This window comes from Python bivittatus, unplaced genomic scaffold (assembly GCF_059951505.1).
Source record: "Python bivittatus isolate LINGU-HERP-01145 unplaced genomic scaffold, Pbiv_v1 ctg000580_np1212, whole genome shotgun sequence".
Classification (NCBI taxonomy): domain Eukaryota; kingdom Metazoa; phylum Chordata; class Lepidosauria; order Squamata; family Pythonidae; genus Python; species Python bivittatus.
The window spans coordinates 4,299,761-4,324,564 of NW_028277087.1; the positions used below are offsets into that span (position 1 = coordinate 4,299,761).

General features: G+C 46.9%; 2 protein-coding genes across 3 annotated transcripts; one reads left to right on the forward strand and one right to left on the reverse strand.

Annotated features, from left to right (window-relative positions):
* Nucleotides 1-8,396: 8,396 nt before the first annotated feature.
* On the reverse strand, nucleotides 8,397-19,861 carry ATP5F1D (ATP synthase F1 subunit delta). The gene is made up of 5 exons (XM_007431884.4): nucleotides 19,609-19,861; nucleotides 17,064-17,217; nucleotides 14,638-14,726; nucleotides 13,283-13,410; nucleotides 8,397-8,544 (listed from the first exon to the last, which is right to left on the reverse strand). Exons 1-4 carry the CDS (start codon nucleotides 19,738-19,740, stop codon nucleotides 13,288-13,290), a joined length of 498 nt encoding a protein of 165 aa, XP_007431946.1. The 5' UTR covers nucleotides 19,741-19,861; the 3' UTR covers nucleotides 8,397-8,544; nucleotides 13,283-13,287.
* A 256-nt stretch (nucleotides 19,862-20,117) lies between these two features.
* Nucleotides 20,118-24,529, forward strand: FAM174C (family with sequence similarity 174 member C). 2 transcript variants are annotated; one of them, XM_007431883.4, is made up of 3 exons: nucleotides 20,151-20,742; nucleotides 22,224-22,340; nucleotides 24,346-24,529. In XM_007431883.4, exons 1-3 carry the CDS (start codon nucleotides 20,438-20,440, stop codon nucleotides 24,347-24,349), a joined length of 426 nt encoding a protein of 141 aa, XP_007431945.1. In that variant the 5' UTR covers nucleotides 20,151-20,437; the 3' UTR covers nucleotides 24,350-24,529. The 2 variants fall into 2 exon arrangements, with proteins under 2 accessions (XP_088005514.1, XP_007431945.1); XM_088149388.1 differs by lacking the exon at nucleotides 24,346-24,529 and having other exon boundaries at nucleotides 20,118-20,742; nucleotides 22,224-22,344.
* The last annotated feature ends 275 nt before the right edge of the window (nucleotides 24,530-24,804 follow it).

Sequence of the window (24,804 nt, forward strand, 5' to 3'; positions counted from 1 at the left end):
CCCCAGAAAACTTGTGGAGGGAGGGGGTGTGCACACACATGCACACTTCTGCCTTGGGAGGGTGCACATTGCTAACATTTGTCCCAGCTTGCCTAGAAAAGAAGACTGTCTTGCGTTGCCAGGAGAGACGGGGGGGGGGGGGGGGATTGGAGGGAGAGCTGAATTTTAAACTGTGGCAATTCCAGCCCTGATTGTGGCCCACCACGTTGCTTTGTTCCTCTCTCTCTCTCTGTCTGTCTCTCACTCACACGCATCCTTGCCTCCCTGCATCCAACATGTTTGGGGGGGGGGGTTCTCCTGCAGCGCAACGCCTCCTTCCCTTCCAGACGCGTTTAGGCCTGTTTGGCGCATTCAACCTGTTTTGCACATTTGCACACTCTCCACTCCAGAAGAAGGGAGCCTGGCCGGGCCCTCTCCATTCCTGTCTCCTGCTTAGGTGTGTCCGTAATGTATGCTTAAAAGATCCAAGCGTCTAGCCACAGGCGCTCAAGTCCGTGTTCACACACAACTGGGTCAAGCAATTGGGTCAAGACACCATCGCGTGCCTGCCTGCCTGCCTCCTTTGCGCACAACCCCCTCCCCCCCCTCCTCTCCCTCTTCTGGACTGGAGCAGCGCAGAAGCCTTAGCCAAGAAATCAATGAGCGCCTTCCCCGGGTTTGCACCTACCTTCCTACTCTTTTCCTGCCGTTTCCTCGCTGGGTCACCCCCCCCCGTTTACTCTCGCCCCCCCCTTTCTCACACAGGCAGCTGCGCACCCACGCACTCCCCTCCCGCTCCCCTCCCCCCCATCAGCACCGCCGCTGCCGTTTCCACGGTCCCTCTCTTCAAAGGCGCGCGCACCACCCCGTGCCCTGCGTGGGCGCGCCAAATATCTCCCATCCACCGGGGGGGGGGCTCTCCTTTTCTTCCTTTCGCGCTCTCATCCACCAACACGCCTGCCTGCCTGCCCCCCTTCCTCCCCCCCACGAGCGCACAATGCGCCCCGCGTGCGAGCCGTCCGCGCAGCGCGCACCTGGGGCCTCCGGGTCCCCTGCCTGCCTCCCTCCCTCCTGCCCCCTCGAACCTGGCAGCTGGCCCGTTGCCACGGCAACCGCCATCAGCTCGGGATGTATTTTCTTAACCAGGGCTCTGTGGGAACCTGGCCGGCGGCCAAGGCACTCCGCCTCGGCTTGCGAGGCCGCCCTCCGCGGCTGGCTGTCAAGGCTGGCGCGGAGCAGAGAAGCCCTGCCCCCCCTCCGCGCACACGCACACACACACACACTCGTGCACGCCCTGCCTCCTCGAAAGAGAGGCGCCCCGACACCCTCACTGCAGGGGAGGGCCCCGGGCGAGCGGCGACAGCGGCGTCTCCCTGCCTTATCTCGGCCCCATCCGGCCCCTTCTCCTCTCTAATAAGCGATCAGCGCCGGGTGTGCGTCGGTTCCCACTCCCACGCGTTTGTGCCAGCTGGGCACGGCCCGCCAACCGCTACCAACGCCACGCCAACCGGGCGCCGGGCGCCACACCCAGCGCACCAATTGCAAGGCCCGGCCCGTCGGATCTCACAGCTCCAGCTTGCCTCAGGATGGCCTGACCTCCGATTCTGACCCGCGCAACCCTGCCCACCTCTTGGCACGCTTCCCTCCGCTGCCTCCTGGCTGCTCTGCCTCTCCTCCCCGGAGCTCCTGAGTTCCTGCAGCCCTCTCTCGGTTGTCCTCACAACAGCCCGGTGAGGCTGGCCAGGCTGGGAAAGGCAGACAGCCCCAAGGCCAACCGCCACTGCATCTTGCCGCCTCTCCCCAAAGTCCCAATTGGGCCCTATCTTGGCTAGGCACCACAACCGATTTCCAGCTCTGAACTCCAACTTGAGAATCTTGGGTGATCGTGGAGAGGAAACCGCTCGCCTGCTCAGATCCCAGGACCTGCCTCTTTCCCCCACCCCCGTAAGACTTCTGGGCATCCAGCAGGAGCCAAGAGGGGATGTCGGACCCCTGACGCTGGGGCACCTCCTTGCTAAAAAGCAGCACCACCAACCGGATTCTGGCCTGTTTCAAAAACAAAAGGCAGCCATTGTGTGAAGTGAGAAAATAATTGGAAAAATAATCTCACTAATTGGAGGATAATTACTAGAAGATTTGCATTTGGAGTTTTATTTCTTGACCACATTGATAGAAAGAAACTTGGGGTGCAATGCCAACATCCAGAAAGTATAAGCCAAGGAAAGCCAGTTTTGACCAAAAGGGGAGAGAATAAGCCAGGGTGCACTACTCTGGAGGCCAAGCTGAGAGAAATCAAATCACTTGGGGGCAGAGCTGGAAATATTAATTTTTCATTTAATCCCAACCAGCATCAAAGTGACTCTGGAAAGTGTGCACAGGTCCTTAGGCTTAATCTCCTCCCCAACCCTGCAAGGTTGGCTAAGCTGAAAGATGGCCTCAAGCAAAATTCAGGACTGAATGGGAAACCGACCTCTCCAGAAGTAAATTGATCCTTTAGTCTGTACAAAAAGAGAAAGAGGGAAAAGCAGAGAGGAGGGGGCACCACCCCTCTGGAAAAAAGAGGTTACTGATCATGTCCTGGAGACTTCAGTGCACCTCTAAAATCCTGAAATTGGGGAGTGGGGCTGGTGAAAACATGACATTTTGGTATACTGTGACCCATCTCTCCCTTCCTCTTCCATGTAATTAACAACACAGGCATATCTTGGGGATAGACACACACAGACACACACTTTATTTCAAGCCCCAGCACCATCTACTGGCTGCTTGCATGAAAATAAAAACACAACAGCTGCCAGGCGGCTTTGGGGACGGGTGGGGTGTGGGGACAGTGATCCAGAGGAGCTGTGTAGAAAGAATGACTGCAAAGTGGTCATTTCCCCCTGCAAATCAGGCTGGGCATGATGAGAGCTGTAGTCCACACATCTGGACCCTGCTCACCAAGCTGGGAAGAGTGATGCAGAAGATGACCTTGTGGTCATGTTTTTTTCCAACACATGAACGGAAAGTCTTATTTTCCATCCCCAGGTTCACTGCACAGCCCGTTCTACTTTCTGAGTGTGTGTGAGTGTGTGTCTGGCCCGGCACCCAGGGCAGCTGACCTAAGGTTATCGCTCTGAAGGCTACTCAAGCATGATGACTGGGTCATGCGCATGAGGGAGGCTGATATCTTTCCGTCTCTGGAAGGAAGGACAGAAACGAACAAACAAAGAGTCGCCTTACCAGAATAATTAACAACGCAAATCGTTACTTGTTAAAGTGATCCCACAGCTAGAAAGAAGAACTTATCCTCTAAAAGTTAATGGAGCACCCCATGTTTGCCCAGCTCCACATTTACTTTACTTGTCTATACTTGTATTTTCTCAAGTGACGTTGATTGCAAGGTTTAATTTAAAACTTGGTGCCAAAATTCAACAAGAATTCTTCTCCTTTGGCACTCCAATACCCAATACTCCTTACTATGAATTTTAGATTCAGAGGATAACATGACAAAGCACAGCTCCCAACGGCCCTGGTCAACCCAGCCAGCGATGCTGGGAGCTGTAGTTCAGCCATCCTTGGAGAGACAAAGGTTCCCTACCCCAGCTGAAAACAAGATGCCACACAGATGTCAGGCCAATGATCCTGACAACAACCTGCAAGGAGGTTAGGCTGATGCTCATGTTACAGATAGGGAAGAACAGGGCCAAACAGTGGAAAGGATTAGTAGCTGTGCCTTGCCTCATCAAACCCCTTTCTTCCAAATGCTATTCTGTCCCCTTATATGGTCAAGTGTCCATTTTAAACATGAGTGCAAGTGGTGGGCCGATCCCACACTTCTGGTTTGTATGGCTATGTGATTCCCTGTCCTAGAAAGCTGACACATAAGTAACATCTTCTTCGATACGTTGTTCTGTTCATGAGATATTTCATGCCCTTTCTAGAGCTGTTGCAACTCTGGATGATAACCGGTTCTCGAACAGCTTTTCCCATCCTGCTGCTTGCAGATATATTGGACCACAGCTCCCCAAATAACCTTTGGATTTGAATCTCAGCCCATCTACAGAGCTGCGGTACATTTACTTCCAAAGATCTACCAAGATTTTTTTCATGGTCCCAAGAGTTCACCCAGGTCCACATGAATCACTACCCCAAGTACTCAGTTGCCAGAGGGCTGGTGGGTGGAAGATGCTTTGATTCCGAGTACATGAAGCACCGCTTGTGCTGGGGCTGGCTTCTGCCACACTTGTCCTCCTCGCTGTATTTGTCTACCCCATTCCACAGAGGGTCAGGAAGAGGCCTCAATCTGGAGGGGACTTCCATAGAACATGAGAGTCTATTTTCAAAATTTCATGAATTCTGTGTTTGGCTTTGAAAGGCAGCACAAGGAAGCTTGTTCTGGGAGAGGAACAAATCTCTTGTGCTCAGGAAGGTCACCTCGCAAGCCCTCATGCTGAGTTGGAGGAGTCATGTTTCCCTTATCTAAACTCAGAAGAACAAGGTTGAATTCCTTCTCTCCCCAAAGGAAGAAAAAGTCTCTGCTCAGCCATCCAACAAGTGGGGCAGAGTATCTACCACCTGCCCTGCAGAAAATTTCAGTACCAAGACAGGTGAGAAGACTGGAGAAGCAGTTTAAATTTGTCAGCTGCTTATGCCCCATATTCCACACTTGCAGGCACATATGGGGTGCCTTTCTCCGGTTGGAACAAGCCCTCCTACCAAAAGATGCCTCCTATCAAAGGACCAAAGCATGTTGTTTTCAGAGTGTACACGGGGCATCTTTCCTCTCAGAAGAACAAAGGCAGTCCAGCCTTTCCTCTGACCCAACTAGACATGCAGCCTTCTCCAAAAGAGTAAAAATGCTCAACATGTCCAAAGGCCATTTCCTTGGGATGTGGGGGATGCTTCCCCCACCCCCCCGATGGTGCAGCCTCTGCTCCTCAACAGGGCCAAAGTACATGGTGCCACTGAGCATACTGAAAGGACCTATCATCCCATGACTTTGAACTGGCTCAGGGGACCTTTCTCTTGTGAAACATGGTTTCCTCTGGACCAACCTGAACTGCTCTCCGGGGCACATGCCTGGCTGTTAAAAACCAACACCAGAGATGTATCCATCATCTTTCTCTTCCCTCCTTCCTGCTTCCTAGCCTTCTGTTCTGGCAACTGGCTGGGATGAAATCTTGGCCCAAGCCAGGCCATTGGCAGCCCCAGCATGCTTCAGACATTCCTGGGCAAAGGCAAATGGGGGCAAATGAGGCGGCTCGACTCTTGGAAGGCTTCTACCTTGAAGATGGCGCTCCCGTGCTTTTGGCTGGCTCCGGACGGCGCTCTTCCCCAGAAAGGAGGCGAGCAAGGAACACTCACAGATCGAACCTTATAAGGAGAAGGAGGAGGAGAGGGCGTCTGTGGGGTCTGGGGCAGGAGAAAGGACTCCTCGCCAGCCGCCCACATTCCTCGCGTCATACCTCATTACCCAGAGAAAAGCCATCTTAGATCAGCCAGGGGCGGGGGGGGGGCAGGGGGAGCGGGGAGCCCGCAAGAGAAGCTCCTTCCTGAAAACAAGCAGCAGCAGGAACAGGACCGATACTAGACAGCTTTTCTTGGAGAGACTTAATTTGAAGCATGGCTGGGTGGACCTGCTATGGGCTGCCCGGCGCCTGAAGAGGCAGGAGGAGATATCAAGGTTCCAATAAAGGGGGGGGGGGGAGGAAGAAAATAATGGCTCAAAGATCCAAAGAGAAGACTAGCATATTTGACCAGACTGGTTTCAAAATAAGATACTAAGAAGATCCACCCTTTGCCTGACTGAAGATATTCTGTTAATATGAGAGCAGCTGCAGTCTTAACCAGTCCGGTTCTCTCCCCTCTTCCATGGTGACTGCAACTCCCAGAATCCCTCTGCTGCCACTCTGGCAAGGAATTCTGGGATGAGAGTTCTAAGACATGGGGAAAGTCTCAGGTTATGGCAGGCTGGTGGGTCTGATGCTTCCGGGAAGCAACCTAGTGGGGAACTAAAAGCAGCGGCACTCAGACAATTCCTTTTCAAAGATAGGTTGCTTCTGACCACGGAAGTCTCATTTCATGCATCAAACCATAAGAATCATGGTAAGGTGAGATCGGGAGACTGTCCTGTTTGGAATTTTGTTCTCCCAGCAGTCAGTGAGATGCCACTGGGAAGCCACGTACTACAGGAAAACAGCAGCACACTCCCACTAGGGTTTTCAGGAACATGCCTCATCTCTCTTCCAACTGTGCAGTTGGAACCTCTTTGCTATGATGAGATCCACTCTCTGTGCTAAGCCATGGGTCCCCTAAGACAGTATTAACGAAACCACAGTTGGCTGGGTTTAAGTAATAGCCAAATCATAAACTGCAATTTAAAAATCCCAATGCTGGATTCAGACAACATGTCACAAAACCCCCAAACCAATCACATGATAGCTCGGTACACTGTGTGGACCCAGACATCTTCCTCTGGTACTTTTGGCCAAAGATTTGCATAACTCCCACTTCATGAGAAGTGAAGTTCTGGCTGCTTTCTTCAAAGCCATCTTTTTAAGCAGGCAAAGTCCCAGCAAGATATGCTTAAAACACAATATCCATCATTCCAGCCAACACAGACATTTCGGTTTGTACCAGAACGTCCTTTCCCTATGTCAGTGAAAGCATGGGGAACCAGACTTTTTTGGGGGGGTGGGGGTGGGGGAAACAGAGGGGCGGGATGGGGCAGTGGAACAAAGGAAGGACCTGAAGAGAAGCAAGCGGAAGCAGAACTTCAAAAGATGGTCTGTGGCTAGTTATTCCTGTCATGTTTTAATTAGTACCAGCCCTGGTTCTGTTCTGTGTGCTGGAACATCTGACCTTTAAAAAGGAAAAGACTGCAGCGGTGGGGGGGGGGGAGCAGGAGACAGAGCTTCTAATAATCTGTTAGTTGCTTTTAATAACCTCAAAGCGAAGAAGACTTTTTTTAAAACCCCAGAGGGTCTATTTTTTGATCTCTTGCAATAGAGAGCGAGAGCATGCGTAAAAGAGAGGTGGTACAAGACAGGATTGGAGAGTACCAAGACTGCATCTTAGGTGGCAGGACCAAAAATAACTGCATCATCACACCCAAGCTAACGTGGGCACAACCCACTAAGCTGGCGTCACAGCACAATTGGTGAAATGGGACGGGAGGGGAGAAGAGAAAGCGAAGAGCCAACTTTGGGTTATGGGAGGGAGGCAGGAACACTGGAACGGGAGGTTCAGCCAGAATCTGAATTTTGCCTGCAACTGTCTCCGGAATAGCAACTTCTCTGGGCTAATTTCAAATACTGCTATACCTATCTAAAAAACAAACAAACTACCTTTTCAAGATGATTTGCAATATATTTGAAAAAATTATCACTGTGCCTTCTGGAAAAATCCCCAAACTGCAGATGGCAATTCCTAAGAGCCACACGATTCACTGGGAGGGGATGCTTGGGAATCACAGCTATGATCACACATTCCTAAGCCAGGGTTTAACTATGATTTATTGACTGAAACAAAACTGACTTAGATTCATAAAACCTACAAAGGCAAAATCAAAACAACACATTATGCCGTTGTGTGTTGTGGGAACCCTGCTTTTGTACACGAAGGGTGTCCAGCTTTGCTAATGAGATTCCCAGATACTGCTGGTAAAGACTTCTGTTGGAAAACCCTGGAGATGAGTGACCCCAATCTTTTCCTCTATGTCAGCCACTACAGTGTCAGGGGTTGGTAGTCTGGTACCTGAAAAAGTACCAGAGCATTGTGGGGAGTCCTCCTACTAATATCTGTGGTACCTCCCAATTATATGTTATTTATATATATAGTCCATTTTTGCAAGACCAGCAAATCCTGCAAGATTTTGATTTTTCTGACTATATTCTCAAAAAGTCCATAAAATGGCTATCATGGGGGATATAACTAAATTACCAGAAAGCTACCAGCCACCCTCTCCACCCCCACCCAATGTTTCCTATTATCCCCACCTCCTGTGCCTTTGTTTGGGGCATGTGGGTGCCCTTTCAGAACATAGTTCTGCATTTTTTCATCATTTTCTTTTCTAAGAAAGCTTCTAGGGCTAGAGGCATTCTTGGAAATAAAAATCATGCCAGAAACGGCTGTTTGCCCGCTCTAGCCCACCCCAAGGTGACTGAAAACACACCCACTTCAACTGTTGTCTGAAAACTGTTCAGATATCTGAAGACAGTTTGCTATTTCTTCTCTTGCCTGATGCGCATACCCACCAACCACTGGATGTCCCCATAGGAAGAAGCACCAATTTGCCATGATCAAGAAACAGGCTGTTTTGATTTTAGATGCATAGTTTCTCCACGCGTCCACTGTATTTTATAAAGACCATAAGCTGATTTCAGGAGTCTGTTTGAAAAACCCAAAAGAAAGTTGAATCAAGGAATAAAATGGGGCCTTTTGCCTAACTTTCTGCTTTAATTGGTAGCAGTTAATTGTCAAGCTTTATCCACAACATCCGTACAGACCAAAAGAAGAGAGCGAAGGATGTGGAGAGGTCCAGAGCTCAAGGAGGCCACTTCTGCACAACAGTGGTGGGATTTCCTATAACAAAGAAAGAGGAGGAGGATCAGAAAATCTTTCAGCCAGGTTTAGTATGGCTGCAAGTTGACCCTGGCTATTTGCTTTCTGGGTTTGGAACAGGAACCAGACAAAAAGTCATTTTACTGCTACTCAGGTCCTCCCCCTCACCCCACAACAGGCTGAAGCCATGTAATTCCAACTTCACCATAGTGACAGGCTCAGTGGTAAAACACCAGTTCCACCTCCAGGAGGTCCCATGTTTAATCTCTATTAGGACTGGGGGAAAAAACCCTGGAGGGCCTCTGCCAATCAAGACAAGTCAGATACAGACGAGATTTCCAACTTAGGTTTTTGATTTTGTTTTGGCAACAGGAGTGAATTCATTCCTAGCCCAAGAGGACGATGCAATTCTTTTAGGAACACTGCTAGAAGTCATGCAGCTTGGTGGAGGGACTCTGCATAGTGTGCAGAAAATTATCCCTTTCCAAGTTCACTCTCTCAGAACTGCAACCTTCCCAAGGATTAAATAAGAGCAGATGGGAAAGATCTTCCTCTGCTTCTCAGAGTAGGCAGCATTGGGTGAGATGGAGTAGTAGCTTGATTAACTATAAGACAGCCTCAACAGCAGTGCTTCTCAACCTTGGCAGCTTTCAGATGGGTGGACTCCAACTCCCAGAATTCCCTAGCCAGCCATGCTGGGAGTTGGAGTCCACCCATCTGAAAGCTGCCAAGGTTGAGAAGCACTGCTCAAAAGACTTCAAGATAGTGGCAGAAGATCTCTTTTGCATGCAGGAGGCTTCCTTCAAGCCTCAACAGCTGCAGGTGCCCACAGAAAGGTTCTTCTCTACTTGGGAACCTGAGAGCTGCCATCAGACAGAACAACCAACATGGGACAAGATTGACAACGTCCCGATCTGCTGTCAGAATCTTTCTCAGAGCACCAGTAGTTTACCAGTGCTGGCCTGATATGCTGCATTAAGCCCTAATGTGGTTCGCTTGATTTAGTGTCTGATACGGACACCACTACTGGCTAGGGCTACATGAAGATCTGCACGCAGTTTGGTCTACGTATTTTTACAAACACTTTTCCTTACTGTGTGGCTGTTTTGTGCTTCTTTCCCAACATGGACATTACGCCTTTATTCAGAGGCGTAATTTATTATGACACTAAAAATCCTTTATTCAGAGGCCTGCATTGCAAATACTGAAATCAAAGTGCATTCTGGTTCGCGCTGATTCAGAAAGTGCACGTTCAGTAAGTTCTTATCAGAATGAGGACATTCCCCATGGCAGGTCAATGCAGGATTTTTTATCTATCCCGCTGCACCACCTAGTGGCAGATAGATGTCCCAAGCACACCCTCCAATGCTTCATCTCCCCAGAGATGCAGAGTGGGCGCTTGGTCAATCAGACTGTCTGGCTTGGCTTGTCAGGAAACCCAGTCCCTGGAGTACATGCATATGCTTAAAAGCTACCTAAACATATCCTATGTCTAAGCCATAGCATCTGCTTAAGTCTCTAGGGCAGTGTTTCTCTACCTCAGCAACTCTGGCTGGGGAATTCTGGGAGGTGAAGTCCACATATCTTAAAGTTGAGAGGTTGAGAAACAGTGCTCTAGAGATAACCACTTGTCTACCTTGAGGGCATCTGCTTAATTTCCTTCTAATACAGCTTTCCCTTGACCAGGCACCCTCTAGAGCAGTGTTTCTCGACCTCTGCAACTTTAAGATGAGTGGACTTCAACTCCCAGAATTCCTCAGCCATCTTAAAGTCACAGAGGTCTAGAAACACTGCTCTAGAAGCACTGGACTAGAGCTCCCAGGATGTCCAGGCAGCACAGCTGTTGGCCACGCTGCCTCTGAATCCTGGCAGTTGCAATCCCACCTGTCTGGAAGAAGCCAGGCTGGAGAAGGATGAAACAATACAAAAAAGGAGCGAAAACGTAGCTGCTCCTCCATGCCGAGAGGAGGCCACACTGGGTGATAACAGGTGGCTTTTTTAGCATTCTCTTTTCAGACAGAAAGCAGTCTGCCACTCAAAGCCATAATTGCTGCATTCACATAATAGGCTTTGCCCAAACACATAAATGAGATTAGGGCTTAGCATGATGGCCTAGACATGCTAAGGCTGGGTTTCCTACCTCCCACCCCGAAAGCTAGCCTAAATCCTGGTGATTTCATGGACAAGCCTGTGCAATTTTATTGGCCCCTTTACAGCACTGCCTTCGCCTGACTTGTTTTAAATTTTGCAGTCTAGCTAACAGCCCTCGTACTCCTTAGCAGTCCCCTATCCAAGTATCAAGCCAGGCCATGACCTTACCAGGTCCCGCTACCTGTGGAGAGTGCCCCAATATCCTGAATCCCAAATTCATCCAAGCTTATTGTGGCCCAGTCAAGCAAGTTGTGTGAACTCAGCCAGTGACTCTCTTTCAACTGGAGACTGACAAGGCTTCAGTGTGGGATCCTGGGTGTCTGCCATGGACACTCCCCTTATAGCAGCTGTTTTATTCCACTGTTGAGCCGAAGAAAGACTCTCTAATGGATCATGGTGCAGAGGAGGAATTGGGGAAGAAGTGGGGAAACAACTAAATGCTCAGCAAGTCCAGATCAAACCGTAACAAAAGGGCTGGCGCTTCCTCTCTCTCAAGCAGCTGCTCTCCTGAGCGTGTTCTTTCTTAATGAAAAAGCAATAAAACATTTGCACTAAGCATAATAAGTTATTAAGTTTATATACTGCCCAACTCAAAACGACTCTGGGAGTCATAGCGTGCTTCCGACTGCATGCTCTGGCTTCGAAAATACTGTTCCTCACTACCCCTCTAAATTGATATCGTTGTTCTTAGCATTTGCCTTGCGTGGTTGCAGGATCCGCCTCTTTCTGCCCCGTGCTTGCCTAGTTCTTTCAGCAAAGCTACCAATGCATAATGCAATGCAGTCTTTTTTAATCAGTCAGACTGAGGGCAGAGCCTGATGCGATTAGGGCTGATAGGGAAGGGTTTGACCAAGGTCACCCAGAGAGCTTCCATGTCCAGCACCATACTGTTTCTTGGGCTGAGAGGAAGGGACTGGCCCAGAACGCCCCGGGGGCTTCTGAGGCTGAGCGGGGACTTGAACTTGGGTCTCCCCACTGCTGGTTCAACACTTCCCCCACTACTCCTGATTGGCTCTGGGGTTGAGGGGGACGGACTGGCCCAAAGTCAGTCAATGACCTTCTGTGACTGAGGAGGGACCAGAACCTGGGTCTCCCGTTTCCAAGACAAGCACCTTCCCCACTACACCATGCTGCCTCTCTTTACCAACATTCTAGATTTGCTCTCTAAAAATCACTTTTGAAGAATCTCATCTCCTGCACTCAGGTTTTTAACAGAGCTCTATACCAGTACGCTCCCCCTGCCTGGTCTCTGAGCTCTCCTGCCAATTCGTTTCTCTACACCAAGGAACTTTCAGCAGCAGAGAGTCTGTTCAGAAAGGATTCCAAAATCATAATCTAGCAAGAACCATAATTTTAAAGATAAAAGCTAACTGCACACCTCTTGTGTGAGGTGGCTTGCCTGCTTATCAATTTGGAAGCCCTCCAAACCATTGCTTCCAATTCTGATTTCTCAAGTACTTGATGGTTTCCTATGCCAGGCATGAGAATTAAATGATCCGCATAATTCAAGTCCATTATTTCAAAAGCTGATATCAGTAATCCTTACACGTAGGTTACTATTGTTACTGTGGGATGAAACCAGATGTCAAATGCCTACTGGCTTTGAGTTTACAGCTCAACTTTCAGTTTACATGCTTAGCCAAAAGGCTTCATGTCACTCATCAAAGGGATATACAGTGGTACCTCTACTTACGAACTTAATCCGTTCCGTGACTCTGATTGCAAGTCAAGTTGCTCGCAAGTCGAGGTAAATTTTCCCATAAGGTTCAATGTAAATACGGTTAATCCATTCTGCCCTCTGAATTTGGTCGCACCCCGAAGCAAATTTTCCCATAAGATTCAATGTAATTACCGTTAATCCATTCTGGCGTCCGCGGACCATGCGTCAGGGGTGGAAAAGCGCCTGTGCACCACGTGGTGGGGCGGCAAAACACCCGCGCGCTGCGCAGCGGGGCGGCAAAACGTCCGCACGCCACGCGTCAGGGGCAAAAAAGCGCCCACGTGCCTCGCGGCAAAACACCCGCGCGCTGGCGTCAGGGGCGGAAAAGTGCCCGCGTGCCGTGTGGCGAGGCGGCAAAACGCCCGCGCACCGGCGTCAGGGGCGGAAAAGCGCCCGCACGTTGTGCGTCACGGGCGCGGCGGGGTGGAAAAACGCCTGCGGACCACGTGTCAGGACGGAAAAATGGCCGCGGACCATGTGTCAGGACGGAAAAATGGCCGTACCTCGAGGCGGAGTTCGCACATCGAGGTAAATTTTTGAGGCTGGAGCTGGTCGTATCTCGAAAATTTCATAAGTAGGGGCGTTCGTAAGTAGAGGTACCACTGTATAACTTGGGGCTCCAAAACTTCCTCTACGCCCCCAGAATCTTGGCCTCCAGGACCTCAAAGCTTGCCTTGAAATTGCTCCTATCCACTGCTTCATTATGACACTAAAAATCCAGCCCAGCCCACAGCACCACACTCAAGAACATAACCTTTATTGCCCAACCAGAAAAAACCCTGTGCTCCCCTGACTATAAGTCCTCATATGCCAGCTGGAGACTGAACAGGAAGCTCTAAGCAGGTGTTGGAGGCTAAACGAAACAGAAACCCAACGGGAAATGCTTACCCTGCTCACTCCAAAGCTTTCACAATTGCTTCGTTGGCTTCCACACTGATCTGCGCTTCTGCCTTTGCTGCCTCGTCGGTGGCCGATGCAAGCTCTGACAAGGCCTTGTCTAAGTTTGACTTGGCTGCCTGTGAACAGGAAAAAGTATCGGGATTTGAAGCAACATCAGTAGCTGCAGGGCCTTGTAGGAAAACAGAAAGAGATGTGGTCCAAAAGGCACCTGCTATAGTGCAACCACTCTAGGGCAGTGTTTCTCAACCTCAAGAATTTTTAAGATGTGTGGACTTCAACTCCCAGAATTCCCCAGCCAGTGTGCTGGGAATTGAAGTCCATGCACCTTAAAGTTGCTGAGGCTGAGAAGCACTGCTCTAGGGAGAACAAGGGCAAATGGGTCAGTTTAACCGTCTTTGCTCAAGCAGGGGGTCCCAGCCCAGCAGCCTTCTCAGAAAGCAATGAGTTGCTGTTGGGTTTACATACAACTCCGATTTTGCTTCTCTGGCCTTCTTTCTTAATAGAAGAGTCTGCGCACTTCACAAGCAGATTGCACAGCCCTGCTTTTCCCCTAACCTACAACCAGTGCTGTTTTCAGGTTGCCTGATTGGCAAGGATTACGTCGAGGTTCTTGAAGGGATGTCAGATATGGCAAGAGGCAACACAGGAGGTTCACTGATAGAAAACCTACTTTGCATGCAAAAGGTACTGGGTCTGATCCTCAGAAGTGAAAATCTTGGAGACCCATTGCCAGACATTGTCGATTTTATTCTCTCCAATAGCTCTTAGCAACCACTTGATTCCTCTTTAGCTTTCTTTCACACATTGTGGATATAGGTCATATCTACTGCAACTCTAATTGTATCTGCATTTTTTTGGCCCAAAAAACTTTCAAATAACAAACAAAACCTTTGTTGGAAGGAAAGTGCAATTTGCTTGTGATGCTTACTAAGGATACATTTTTTTGAATTAATGAGTAGGGTGTCTCTTTCATGTCCTCCATGGGGACCTTTATACGCTAGAGCAGTGTTCCTCAATCTCAGCAACTTCAAGTGTGGACTTCAACTCCCAGAATTCTGGGAGTTGAAGTCCACACTCTTGAAGTTGCTGAGGTTGAGGAACACTGCCCTAGAGAGAAGTACTTCTTTAACATAACCATCTTTTACTTTAAATACTGACTGAAATGGTAACTTAGCTGCAGCAGATTTTTTTTTTTTTAAAGAAGAAACAGAGCTGCAGTGCTGCTGAATCAGCATCGTGCACAGAGAAATCCCTCCTATTTTGGCAGCCAAGCGGGGACGTGTGCAGGGGGAGGTTGGGGGAACAAGTGAAAAGAAAAGAGGGTCAGACAGACAAATACTAACCACAACATCGAGCTGATCCAATAAAGCCACTTCTTCAGCTAACAACTGGACAGAGGAATCTGCATGCACGGTGACAGAACCACTGCTCACTACACAATTGCAAAATAATGGCATAATCAGTCAGTGACAAGCCCCAAAGTGATTAGAATTCCCTTCCTACAGAAATGTGCTTATTTAATTCCTTTTCTAGACAACTAGTGATGTTCTCTGGGTGACGCCTGGCTAATGAAATACATACAGTAGAAAACCACAATAAATGATTGCTAAGAGTACCAGCAAGAGGTTAAAAAAGGCAGAATGTAACAAAGCCAGAATGAAACCAACAGCCAAATAGTGCAACCAGAAACCCTCTAAGTAATTAAAATACCCAGAAGAAAGGGAAGATCTTTACTGGATGCTTAAAGTATGCCCCCAAGTTTTCCCTACATCCTTCTATATCCAGCTTCATTGCGTTTCCTCCTCCTCTCTGCAAAAATGCATTGGCAGTTACCAAAAAGGTGCATTCCCCAAAAGAAAAAGGCTTTGCTTTTTGCCTAGAAACAATGGCCCCTCCCCCAAAAAAGTCTTCATTCCAGTATTTCAATCCAGTCTCTCCAGATGGAGGACAATGAAGAATCCTGGGAGTTGTAGAGAGTGTCTGAAGAGTGTTAACCAGGGAACTGAATTAACCTAAACATAACTGGAGTGGATTTGGGAGTAAAGGGCTTCCCCTCTTAACCGAGGCAGACAAAGCAACTTCTGCTGCCAAGCCTTGTACCTCACATGCCTATCTCACCTCCATTTCTCCAGATGAGTGGGTGAAGGGGAGTAAGCCTGGCCATTTTTAATTCTGTGCATATACACCCTTTTTTGTTTCTCTCCACCTTGGCAGGGTCTGTTATCCTTTCCAGCGCTCTACATAACAGTGCAAGAAGTGCTGCTCTTCCTTTGGCTTCTACAACAAACCACATTAGTGGATGGGAACAAACTGTCCTTGGGCAGTTTCTGGACAAGCCTTTCATTGTGCAACTGCTCTGCCTCAGTCATATCATTTTACAAGGGCTTCAGACACAACCATTCTCCAAGTATGTAACCTTCCTATCCTCATCCATGAATTTGCCAATCCATGTAATAAAAAAGCTGCTAGGAATATTGATCAAAAAAGAAAAAAAACCCCTCAAACATTACAGTTTTCCCACCTCTGGAATCCTAAGACCCCTTCTTAAGATCTTATCTTAAGACTCCAGTTTCAATCATTCCAATACAGGAAAGCTCCAGACTAAGAGAGGCTAAATTGGTGTTTGCCTTTTTCCACTATAGGTAGTCCTCATTTAGTGACTGCAACTGGTTCTGGGGAAGTGGTCATTAAGCAAACCATATGACTGAGAAAGATCAGTTGCTGCCCTCTCAGATAAAGTTTTCTCCTACAGTGTCCTGTGCCTGACCCATTCCATTTTTTGCCCCCCTCCCAGGGCAGAGACATTGCTTAAACAAGCTCTTACTTTCTGAGCTGCTTTTCTCCACAGCACAGCCCTTCCCTAAAAAGAGCTAACCACAAGTTAACAAGCTCAGCTGTGACCTTAATTAGTTGATTAGAACTCTGCTGCCTCAAACTGACCTTAATCAGTTTCACACTGAACGCTTTTGTTCTCCTAAGTGCCAGCACTGGTCACAAGTTATTTTTTCATTACCCTCCTAATTGTGAATGTTTGCTATCCAAGGCAGCCCTTAAACAAGGACTACCTGTATTGTTCTCCACAGCTGATATTTAAGAAATGCTGCTTATAACTTAAAAGGTAGGAAACAGCCATTGGGAGTACTAGTCATGGACAGTCTAGCCCTCCATGAAGTTTCCAGCCCTTCTAAAACTGTCCAAATTTATCAGTCCGCAAGAACCATCCAGTTTGTACTTGAGAGTTTCCTGAATGCTCCTGGTTGCCCATTCTGGGACCACAACAGCTGGGGTCTCTTAGCCTAGTTTAGCAGGGAGTCTGTGGTGAACTTGTAGGAACAAAAAGACTGTGTTTCCTGTCATTCAAAACAGAACTTTATAAAATGTACTGCTTCAAGTCAGGTCCTGTGCTGAGAAGCAAGAGCAAAAAAACAGAGCCTGCCTTATGTAAGGGGGAAATAAATTTTATAGCGATTAATCTTTTTAAGTTAGTTGCTGGTCAATATTTGGGAGAAAGAGGACTAACTGGGGGGAGATTTCTCTTTAGCTATGAACAATATATTTGCAAAATAAGAAGGGAATGTTTAAGTCAAGAGAAATACACTGTGCTTGTGCTCAGAAACACATCAAGTTACTCTAGCTAATTAACAAAAATTACTGTTGGTTTCCAAGCCAGTTTGCAGATCCTCATTCAGGGGAAAACTGGAGTGCAGATCTTTTCTGAAAGGTAAAGATCATTTCCTGTTCTTCCACCAGTCACAATTCCCAAACCCACCAAAGTATTTTTGGGAGGAGCCATCCTCATCAAAGACTGTCACAACACCAGGCCTCAGGACTTGCAGGGTAGGAACATGGGCAGCCAAGATGCCAAAGGAGCCACTTAAGGTGGGAACATCCACTTGTTTCACAATGGCAGCATTGTAGAAAACCTGTAAGAAAAAAAAATAGGAAAGAAAATAAAGAAGTATTTCCAATGAACCTGAACAGGAGAGGAGGCACTGCAGCAGGATTTTTTTTTTAAAGAAAACAAGCGAAAAGAGAGAGAAGCTGATTATAAATTGTTCTCTGTGATTCATATATACTGCTCAGGGTTGTTGACAGTTGGTGGTATATAAATTTAAATAAATTTACTTGGGTGCAGAACCCACAGCCTCCAAAAATTTGGAACTATAAACGTTCTTCAGCTCCAACCCAGTAAGCCCAATACTGATTATAAGGCTTGTAATGCAAACTAAACAAAGAGCATCAGATGTGAAAGGTTGCAATCAAATGCATAAAACAATATCCTAATTCAGGGTTCCTCAACCTTGGCAACGTGAAGATATTTGGACTTCAACTCCTGGAATTCCCCAGCCAGCCATGCTGAGGAGGAAGGTTGAGGAATCCTGTCCTAATTCATGGTGTGTGAGACAAAACACTGTATTCATTTGGCATGATAAAAGAGGCAAGTGCACTGTATTGTCTAATTTTCCTTTTAAGCATGCACCCTCAATTCAGTTGTCTTCCTTACCATACCCAGTGACCCCAATGGCTTAAGAACTGGCAGGATGGGCATGCTCAAGGTCCCATCTATTAGGGGGACCCAGGAGTCAGGCCTTCTCCCTCACTGTGCCCGCCCTGTGGAACTGCATTTTCTTGGAGATCCAGATGGCTGTTCGCAAGGCTTTAAAAATCTGGATGTTCCCACAGGCATCTGGACTGGGAGGTTAAATGAGACCTGTTGTATTAGCATTTTGGTATTATTTTAGTGTCTGAAGTTGTATAGTTCTTTGACCTCAGACACGTGAGATAGCAAGGTTTCTCAACATTGATTTCATAATTTAGGTTATGGTTTTTTGGATTTAACTTTTGTATGCCATCTAGGGCCACCTTGGTTAGATAAACTGCCTAAATCAATGAAGTTCCAAAGGCATGCAAAAAGCACATCCTGTGATAATTCAATTAAAACCTTGCAAACTATATGCAAAACTAGCACAGTGACCACTAGCAGACACTAGAGATCAAATAAAATTGCCTTGAAGGGCTGTATCCAAACCATACAGGTATTAGGAATGGAAACCCTTATTTTAAAGATCACCTTCATCTTTAAAAATCAGCAGACTGAGAACTTGCATGTCACTGACTGACCCAGCCAATTGTTTTATTTTACTTATCACATGGACATCTCTGTCTAGCTCAGTCAATCTTGCAGATTAACTACCGGGGGAAGCTTATTTATTTATTTGGTAAATAGCTGTCCATCTCACCTATCTCACTATGGGTGGCATACAAAGTTAAAAACAAAAAAAAATACAGCAAAATAACCAAAACCATAAGAGCAAAAGTAATTAAAAGCAACAAAAAACATTAAAAACCATAAAAACCAAATCTTTATTATTATTAATGTATTATTTATTTATTTGGTAAATTTACATAGCTGCCTATCTCACATATGTGACTCTGGGCAGCGATCAAACTTGAAAAAGGACAGTATAGGTAGTCCTCACTTACTGACCGCAACTGGGACTGGCAACTCTGTTGCCAAGCAGTATGGTCATTAAGTGAAACATCACATGAGCGTGTCAGACTTAGATGGCAGTTCCACTGAGGTCATTAAGTGGATCACCATGGGTTGTTAACTGTATCATGTGACCGTGATTTGTGACTTCCTGCCGGCTTCCCCATTGATTTTGCTTGTTGGAAGCCGATAGGGAAGGTCGTAAATGATGATCACGTGACTGCAGGACATAAATGCACACTGGTTGCCAAGCACCTGAATCATGATCATATGATTGCTGAGACACTGTGATGGCTGCAAGTCCCCTTTTCCAGCACCATCCTAACTTTGAATGGTCGCTGAATAAGTGGTCATTAAGTGAGGACTACCTGTACAACAAACAATAAAAAAACATAACAAAAGCAGTAAAACCATAAACGTTGTTGTCGTCTTTATTTAAATTTATATGCCACCCGACTCTCAACAGCTCTGAATAGCTCAATCAGCTGAAAAAGGTTGCAAACCCACCTATGATGGTGGTTCTGCCAAACCCTCACCCCCAGTTAGCTCTTTGAATCCCCATTCCTTCCCTGCCTACATACGTGCTTGTTTCTGATCTGGTGGACTAGAAACGGCCCCTCCCCCTCGGACACGTGTATATAACACGCTAAACCCGGGTTAAGAAAACGCACGAAGTTCACGGAACAAGGGATGCCCAAACCCATAAAGCACTACGGTTCGTGCAGACCGTTCCGACAATACGCGACCCAGCCCTGCCTGGCGGGTCGGGCAATGCCACACCAAGGCCCGGATCCCCGCCTCGGTTCGGTTGCCATGACAATACCTGAGAGGGCGAGGCGAAGGTGAAGGCCAACTGTGCAGGCCCGGCAGCAGCAGCAGCTTCGGCATAATGCCGGGACGGCGATCGGGACCCCAACACCAAAGCGCGGGCAAGAAAGCGGCCGACCGGGAACATGGCGAAGCCAAGGGCAGAGCGGAGGAGAAGCAGAGAGGTCGACCGGCAGCCAGGCCTCGCCTACAAGTCCCAGCAGACTCCGCGAGACAAAGAGGTTCTGTCGCAAGGCGCGACGGGAAGCAGGATGCCGCAGAGCGCACTCTCCTTCGTGAACATGAACGGAGATTTTCCCAGGTGGCATCGCGGCATAAACTCCACCCACTCCAAGGAAAGCTTTGCGCCTCAATGCCGAACTGCATTTCCCAGCAACCTTCATACCGCCAACAGCGTAATACGTCCCCTGACAGGCCCTTCCCTCTTTCCCGTGGTGCATTGGGAAACTGACCAATAAGGATTGAGCGCCTCCCACGCAGCGGTGCTGCATGGGAACTGTAGTCCCGATTTTTAGGGGCGATCCGATGTTTACTTCATCTCTTTTATTTAGCCCAGGGCGGACCGTTCTTTCTTTCCTTATTTCAGGTTTAAGATATTCCGTTTAAAAAAAAAGATGAAAGTGACTCATACGCGGCATTAGGGTTCCGCTTTCGACTACCTCCATCCACCGCTCCGAGAACAAGGGAACGGCGGGTACAGGTCCGGAAATGCTACTTCCCAATTACGGTAAAGAGCCGGAAGTTGGTCCAACACTTCACCGCGCCCCCCGCCGCCGCTTCCGGTCCGGGCCGTTTTTCCTCAGAATCGGCGTTTTCCGCTCCGAATGGCGGCGACTTGCGTCGTTTGGACGCTGGCGCTTTGGGTCGTAGTAGTCGTAGCGATGACGACGCAGTCGAATAAGACGGAGTCTGTCGAGGCCGCGTCTCCTTCTCCTTCGCTGCCGCCGAAAGAGAAAAGCCACGAGGGTGCGTCCGGGCCCGCCTCCACCGCCACCACCACGACGACATCCGGGTCCCCGCCGTCGGGGCTGTCGGGATTGGGCCTGTCGGCCCTTCACCGCGCGCTCTACGTCGTCGCCGGCCTCGCAGGCATCGGCCTCCTCTACTACCTCGGGGGCCGCACGTTTCGGTGAGGAAGGCCGGCTTCCTTCCGGGCGGGGTGGGCCTAGATGACCCTCAGGTGTCCCATCCAAGACAGCCGCCTTTTATAGGTTAAGGAGAACGACCTGTCCCAGGCGGGTTTTGAACTTCACCTTCCACCCAGCCCGTCGGTTGGCATGCTAGCTGGGGATGATAGAGGCAGTAGTCTTAGCATATTTGAAGGGCACCAGGCTGGAGGAGGCCTGACCTCTATTATTCAGTTCCTGATAAAGGAACTATTAGCAGTCAAGGATCCTATCTTTGTTGTAAAGCACTGATTCTGTATGATAATTATGTCACTATTAACAGGAAGCATTAGACTGACTGATACTAAATAGCGGCAGTTCTCTGAAAGAAACCATGAGGTACTCTTTGATATGACTGCATGTGGAGCCAACTCTATATATTTATCTATTTGCTTTTACTTAGAAAACTTTGATTAGTCTAATAAATATATTTACTTATATATTATCATATACTATATGATAATATAATATAAAGACAGGAGCCCAATCAGTCTTTGCTAAGTTGCCTGAGACCATCTTCCCTCTGAAGATACCAGTCACAGTTGCTGGCAAAACATCAGGAAATCTGTTGTCTAGACCACGGAGACCTCGGTCCCTAAACCCTGAAGCCCAACAATGTCTGTTAGTCTAATAAATTTGATTAACTTTGCCTTTGAAGGGGGAATCCTCCTAAACTGGCAGATGTAATAAAGCAATGGTACCAAAGGTCTCTGTATTTGGATATCTTCTGTCACTAACTCTGGATGGGGTTCCACTCTCCTAGACCAAATTGGTCTGCAATCTGGAGGTGCTCCTAGTCTCATGGCTCCGGCTCAAGGAGCAGGTGGCAGCCGTGGTCAGGAGGCTTTTTGTACATCTTGTGCACTAGCTGTGCCTGCTCTTGGACTGAGAGGCTGTACTCATGATTACGCGTGCCTCAGTCACTTCCTGGTTGGAGTATTGTAACATGCTCTATGTGGGGCTGCCCTTGAAAAGCATTTGGAAGCTGCAGCTGGTCCCGAATGTGGCAGTGTGGGCAGTTTTGGGTGTACTACAGTGCATCCATGTACCATCACTATACTGAAGCTTCCAGTACATTTCCAGGTGCAATTAACTGTGCCAGTTATCAGTTCTTATGGTATGGGGCCAAGATACTTGAGAGACCAACGGTCTCTCATCTGTCTCACCGGATATGGCAAAATGGGCATGCTCCAGGACATTCTGTAAAGTAGTGTCATCTTATGGAACCTAGATGGTCTGCCTTCTTTGTCACAGCACTTGCCCTGTAGAACAGTTTCCCCCGAGGTTGAGATAGCTCTGATCCTGTTGGCCTCTGTGGTTTGAAGATTTGATTATTTTTACATTTTTTCTGCAGTTTTTATATATATGTTTCTGTTTTATGAAGTAAATGGATTTGTGAAGTAAATGAGTAAATTTTGCAACTGATGACAGACTTATTTCATAGGACAAGGAAACCTCCACGAAAAAAATACGGACTTCTGTCCAACTCAGAAGATCCCATGGAGATGGCTTCTCTAGAGAGTGATGAAGATACGGTATTTGAAACAAGGAATCTGAGACGGTGAGTATCAGTTTCTTTGTGTGTTCTTTAGTTTGTTGCAGAAATACAAATGATTCCTAGTGACATGGCTTCAGGATACAGTGTAATTGGATTGCAAAGAGGTAATTATAGATTCTCTGCATATTGATTACTTTCTGCCTGTTTTGTTCAGGGCTAGGGACTTTATTGCCTTTCTGATGATGCTCCCACCAGCCTTTGCTAGCCTGGATTATAATAGTTAATCTGATAGCTTTAGTACTTGAACAGAATTTAATTTGAATTGGTTTTTGATACATGTTTATGTGGTTTGATTGTAGGAACCCTTTGCTGATCTTTTGCACATTATCCAGCAAGATGTTAATAGATTTTGAATCCTCCCCAACTCCTTTGTAGAAAAGACATATTGCTAGCCTTGGAGGACTTCTGTATTAAAACAAGCAAAAGAAAGAAAGATGGGATGGGATGGGGGAAAAAGTTAATTGATAGGCAGGCTAGAATAATTAATAAAGTGGAATTCTGCAAGAGAAAACCAGCTTTCTGAGAACATTTGAAAGATGCAAGTGAGGTGACAGTAACTGCTGAATAAGAGATTTTTCTCAACCTGGGGTTCGTTAGGGATGGTAGGCCATGCAAAGAAACAGATACTGCAGGGATTTCAAGAATGCTACTTTATTGTTGTAGGAAATATTAACAGAATCTGGAAATCCTGTCCCAAATCTTTAATGGCCTCTTTTTAACAATCAAGAGCCATGAGTAAAGGCAGGGCTGCTCTGAGTCTCTTTCTCACACATTCTGCTTTCCCAGGGCTGAGCAACTGTTTCTCCTCTCCTGCCCCTTTCTCAAGGCCAGAGCTAAATTATTCTATGTTGAAAAACCCTATTAATTCTCAGAGTAATCCGAAACTAAAAATTCTGCAGTGAGGAGGTAGTAATCCAACTAAAGAGATGTGCACTTATTCAAATTAAGAAGAACTTGATAGGTTTGAATATTATCTGATATTATTAAATATGACTAAAATAATATACACAGTTGCAGCTGTAGCCAATTATCTGGCCTCCTGCAGTGAGCTAAAATCTCCTTCATGCAAGAAAGCTTTGCAATAAACTGTAGCTTTTAACAAATATGATTAAATATCTATGGTAAATATTGGCGGAAAGATGCCTTTGCTTTTCTGGTTTTGACTAGCCACGTGCTATCATGATGCATAGCTATGGTAACAAAAGGATGTTCTCAATGTATGTAATTTTGTTTACTTTTATTTTTAGAGGTATTTATATGCTGTCTTTTAGGACACAAGTTCTTGTTAGATAGCTTACATAAAAAATTAAAATACAATAAAACCAGACAGCACCTCAACAATTAAGATTGCTCAGTTAAAGCATTGCAACCATAGTGCCTCATGAAGAACACCAAGCCATCTAATGGATTATGATGTTAAGACCGGAAAAATGGAAAACATATTTTACAAAAAAGTTAGCTAAAAGCTGTTTGAACATTGGCAGAATTGGCATCTCAGTGGGAACAAAATTCCACAGAATTCCTGAGTTGAAAAGCGTCCCTTTCGCCACTGAATTAATCTTACAGAGGGACAAAGAGGATCTTTGAGGCAGATCCTGATGTTTAGGTAGGGTCATCTAAGTTGCAATGATCTTTCCAGTAATCTGGTCCTAATTTTTTTTTTGTTTTAAATATTATGTTGAAATGTATAACCTCAAATTTCTGCTTATATAAGCAGTCAAAGTGGCTATTTTGTTTTGAGACACAAATGACAACATGCACATTTTGAAATATAATCTAAAAGCACAAACAAGTACACTCTACCCATTGAAACTGAATTGTAAAGTTATACAGATTGTTGTCATGTATACCCACATTCAGTTGTCATGTATACCCACATTCATACCCCAACCCACATTCAGTTGGGCTCATTTTGTCCAGCTGAACTTTTTAGATGGTTTTAAAAGGCAGCCTGTTATTGAATTGAGTCCAGCAGTTGAGTCTAATACTATTGTTTTTTGTTTTCTAGGTGATAATAGGACTTGTGGTTTTTCTGACTTGACCAGAGAAGAAGCAGATTCACCATTGGAAGAAACTTGGACCCCTGTTACTTTAAAAAAAAAAAATTCCTGAAGCTCCTCGCAATGTGAAAACCTAGCAGTGTGAAACTTTCTCTTCAGGCAGTTGAAGAGGAGAATTGTCATATCCTCTTGCCTCACAACCACTATGATAAATGTGTCTGCCTGGAGAACGAATTGCAGAGAAAATGAGGGTCTCCCAGGGTGGGTCTTTATATATTCCTAACAAATATGGAAATGACAGCAAAGCTTGAAGCTGGTACCAGCTGCTGTCGCTTCAAATGGGATTTTTCTTTTAAAGAAAGTTGGACCTTCTTAAAGTTGGAAAGTGCAAGGATGCACTTTGCCGTTGGCACTGCCCTTAGGAAAAGCTTGTGGGTTCAGGTAAGGTGTGGCACGTTAGAGGAGAC

What these genes read in the sequence shown, in the direction of transcription:
- ATP5F1D (XM_007431884.4), bottom strand. Translation starts at nt 19,740, where the DNA reads ATGTTCCCGGTCGGCCGCTTTCTTGCCCGCGCTTTGGTGTTGGGGTCC. An exon ending in CTCCTCCCAAAAATACTTTG is followed by an intron (nt 14,727 to 17,063) that starts GTGGGTTTGGGA and finishes GCAATTGTGTAG; the next exon opens with TGAGCAGTGGTTCTGTCACC. An exon ending in TGGATCAGCTCGATGTTGTG is followed by an intron (nt 13,411 to 14,637) that starts GTTAGTATTTGT and finishes TCCTGTTCACAG; the next exon opens with GCAGCCAAGTCAAACTTAGA.
- FAM174C (XM_088149388.1), top strand. Translation starts at nt 20,438, where the DNA reads ATGGCGGCGACTTGCGTCGTTTGGACGCTGGCGCTTTGGGTCGTAGTA. An exon ending in CTCGGGGGCCGCACGTTTCG is followed by an intron (nt 20,743 to 22,223) that starts GTGAGGAAGGCC and finishes CTTATTTCATAG; the next exon opens with GACAAGGAAACCTCCACGAA.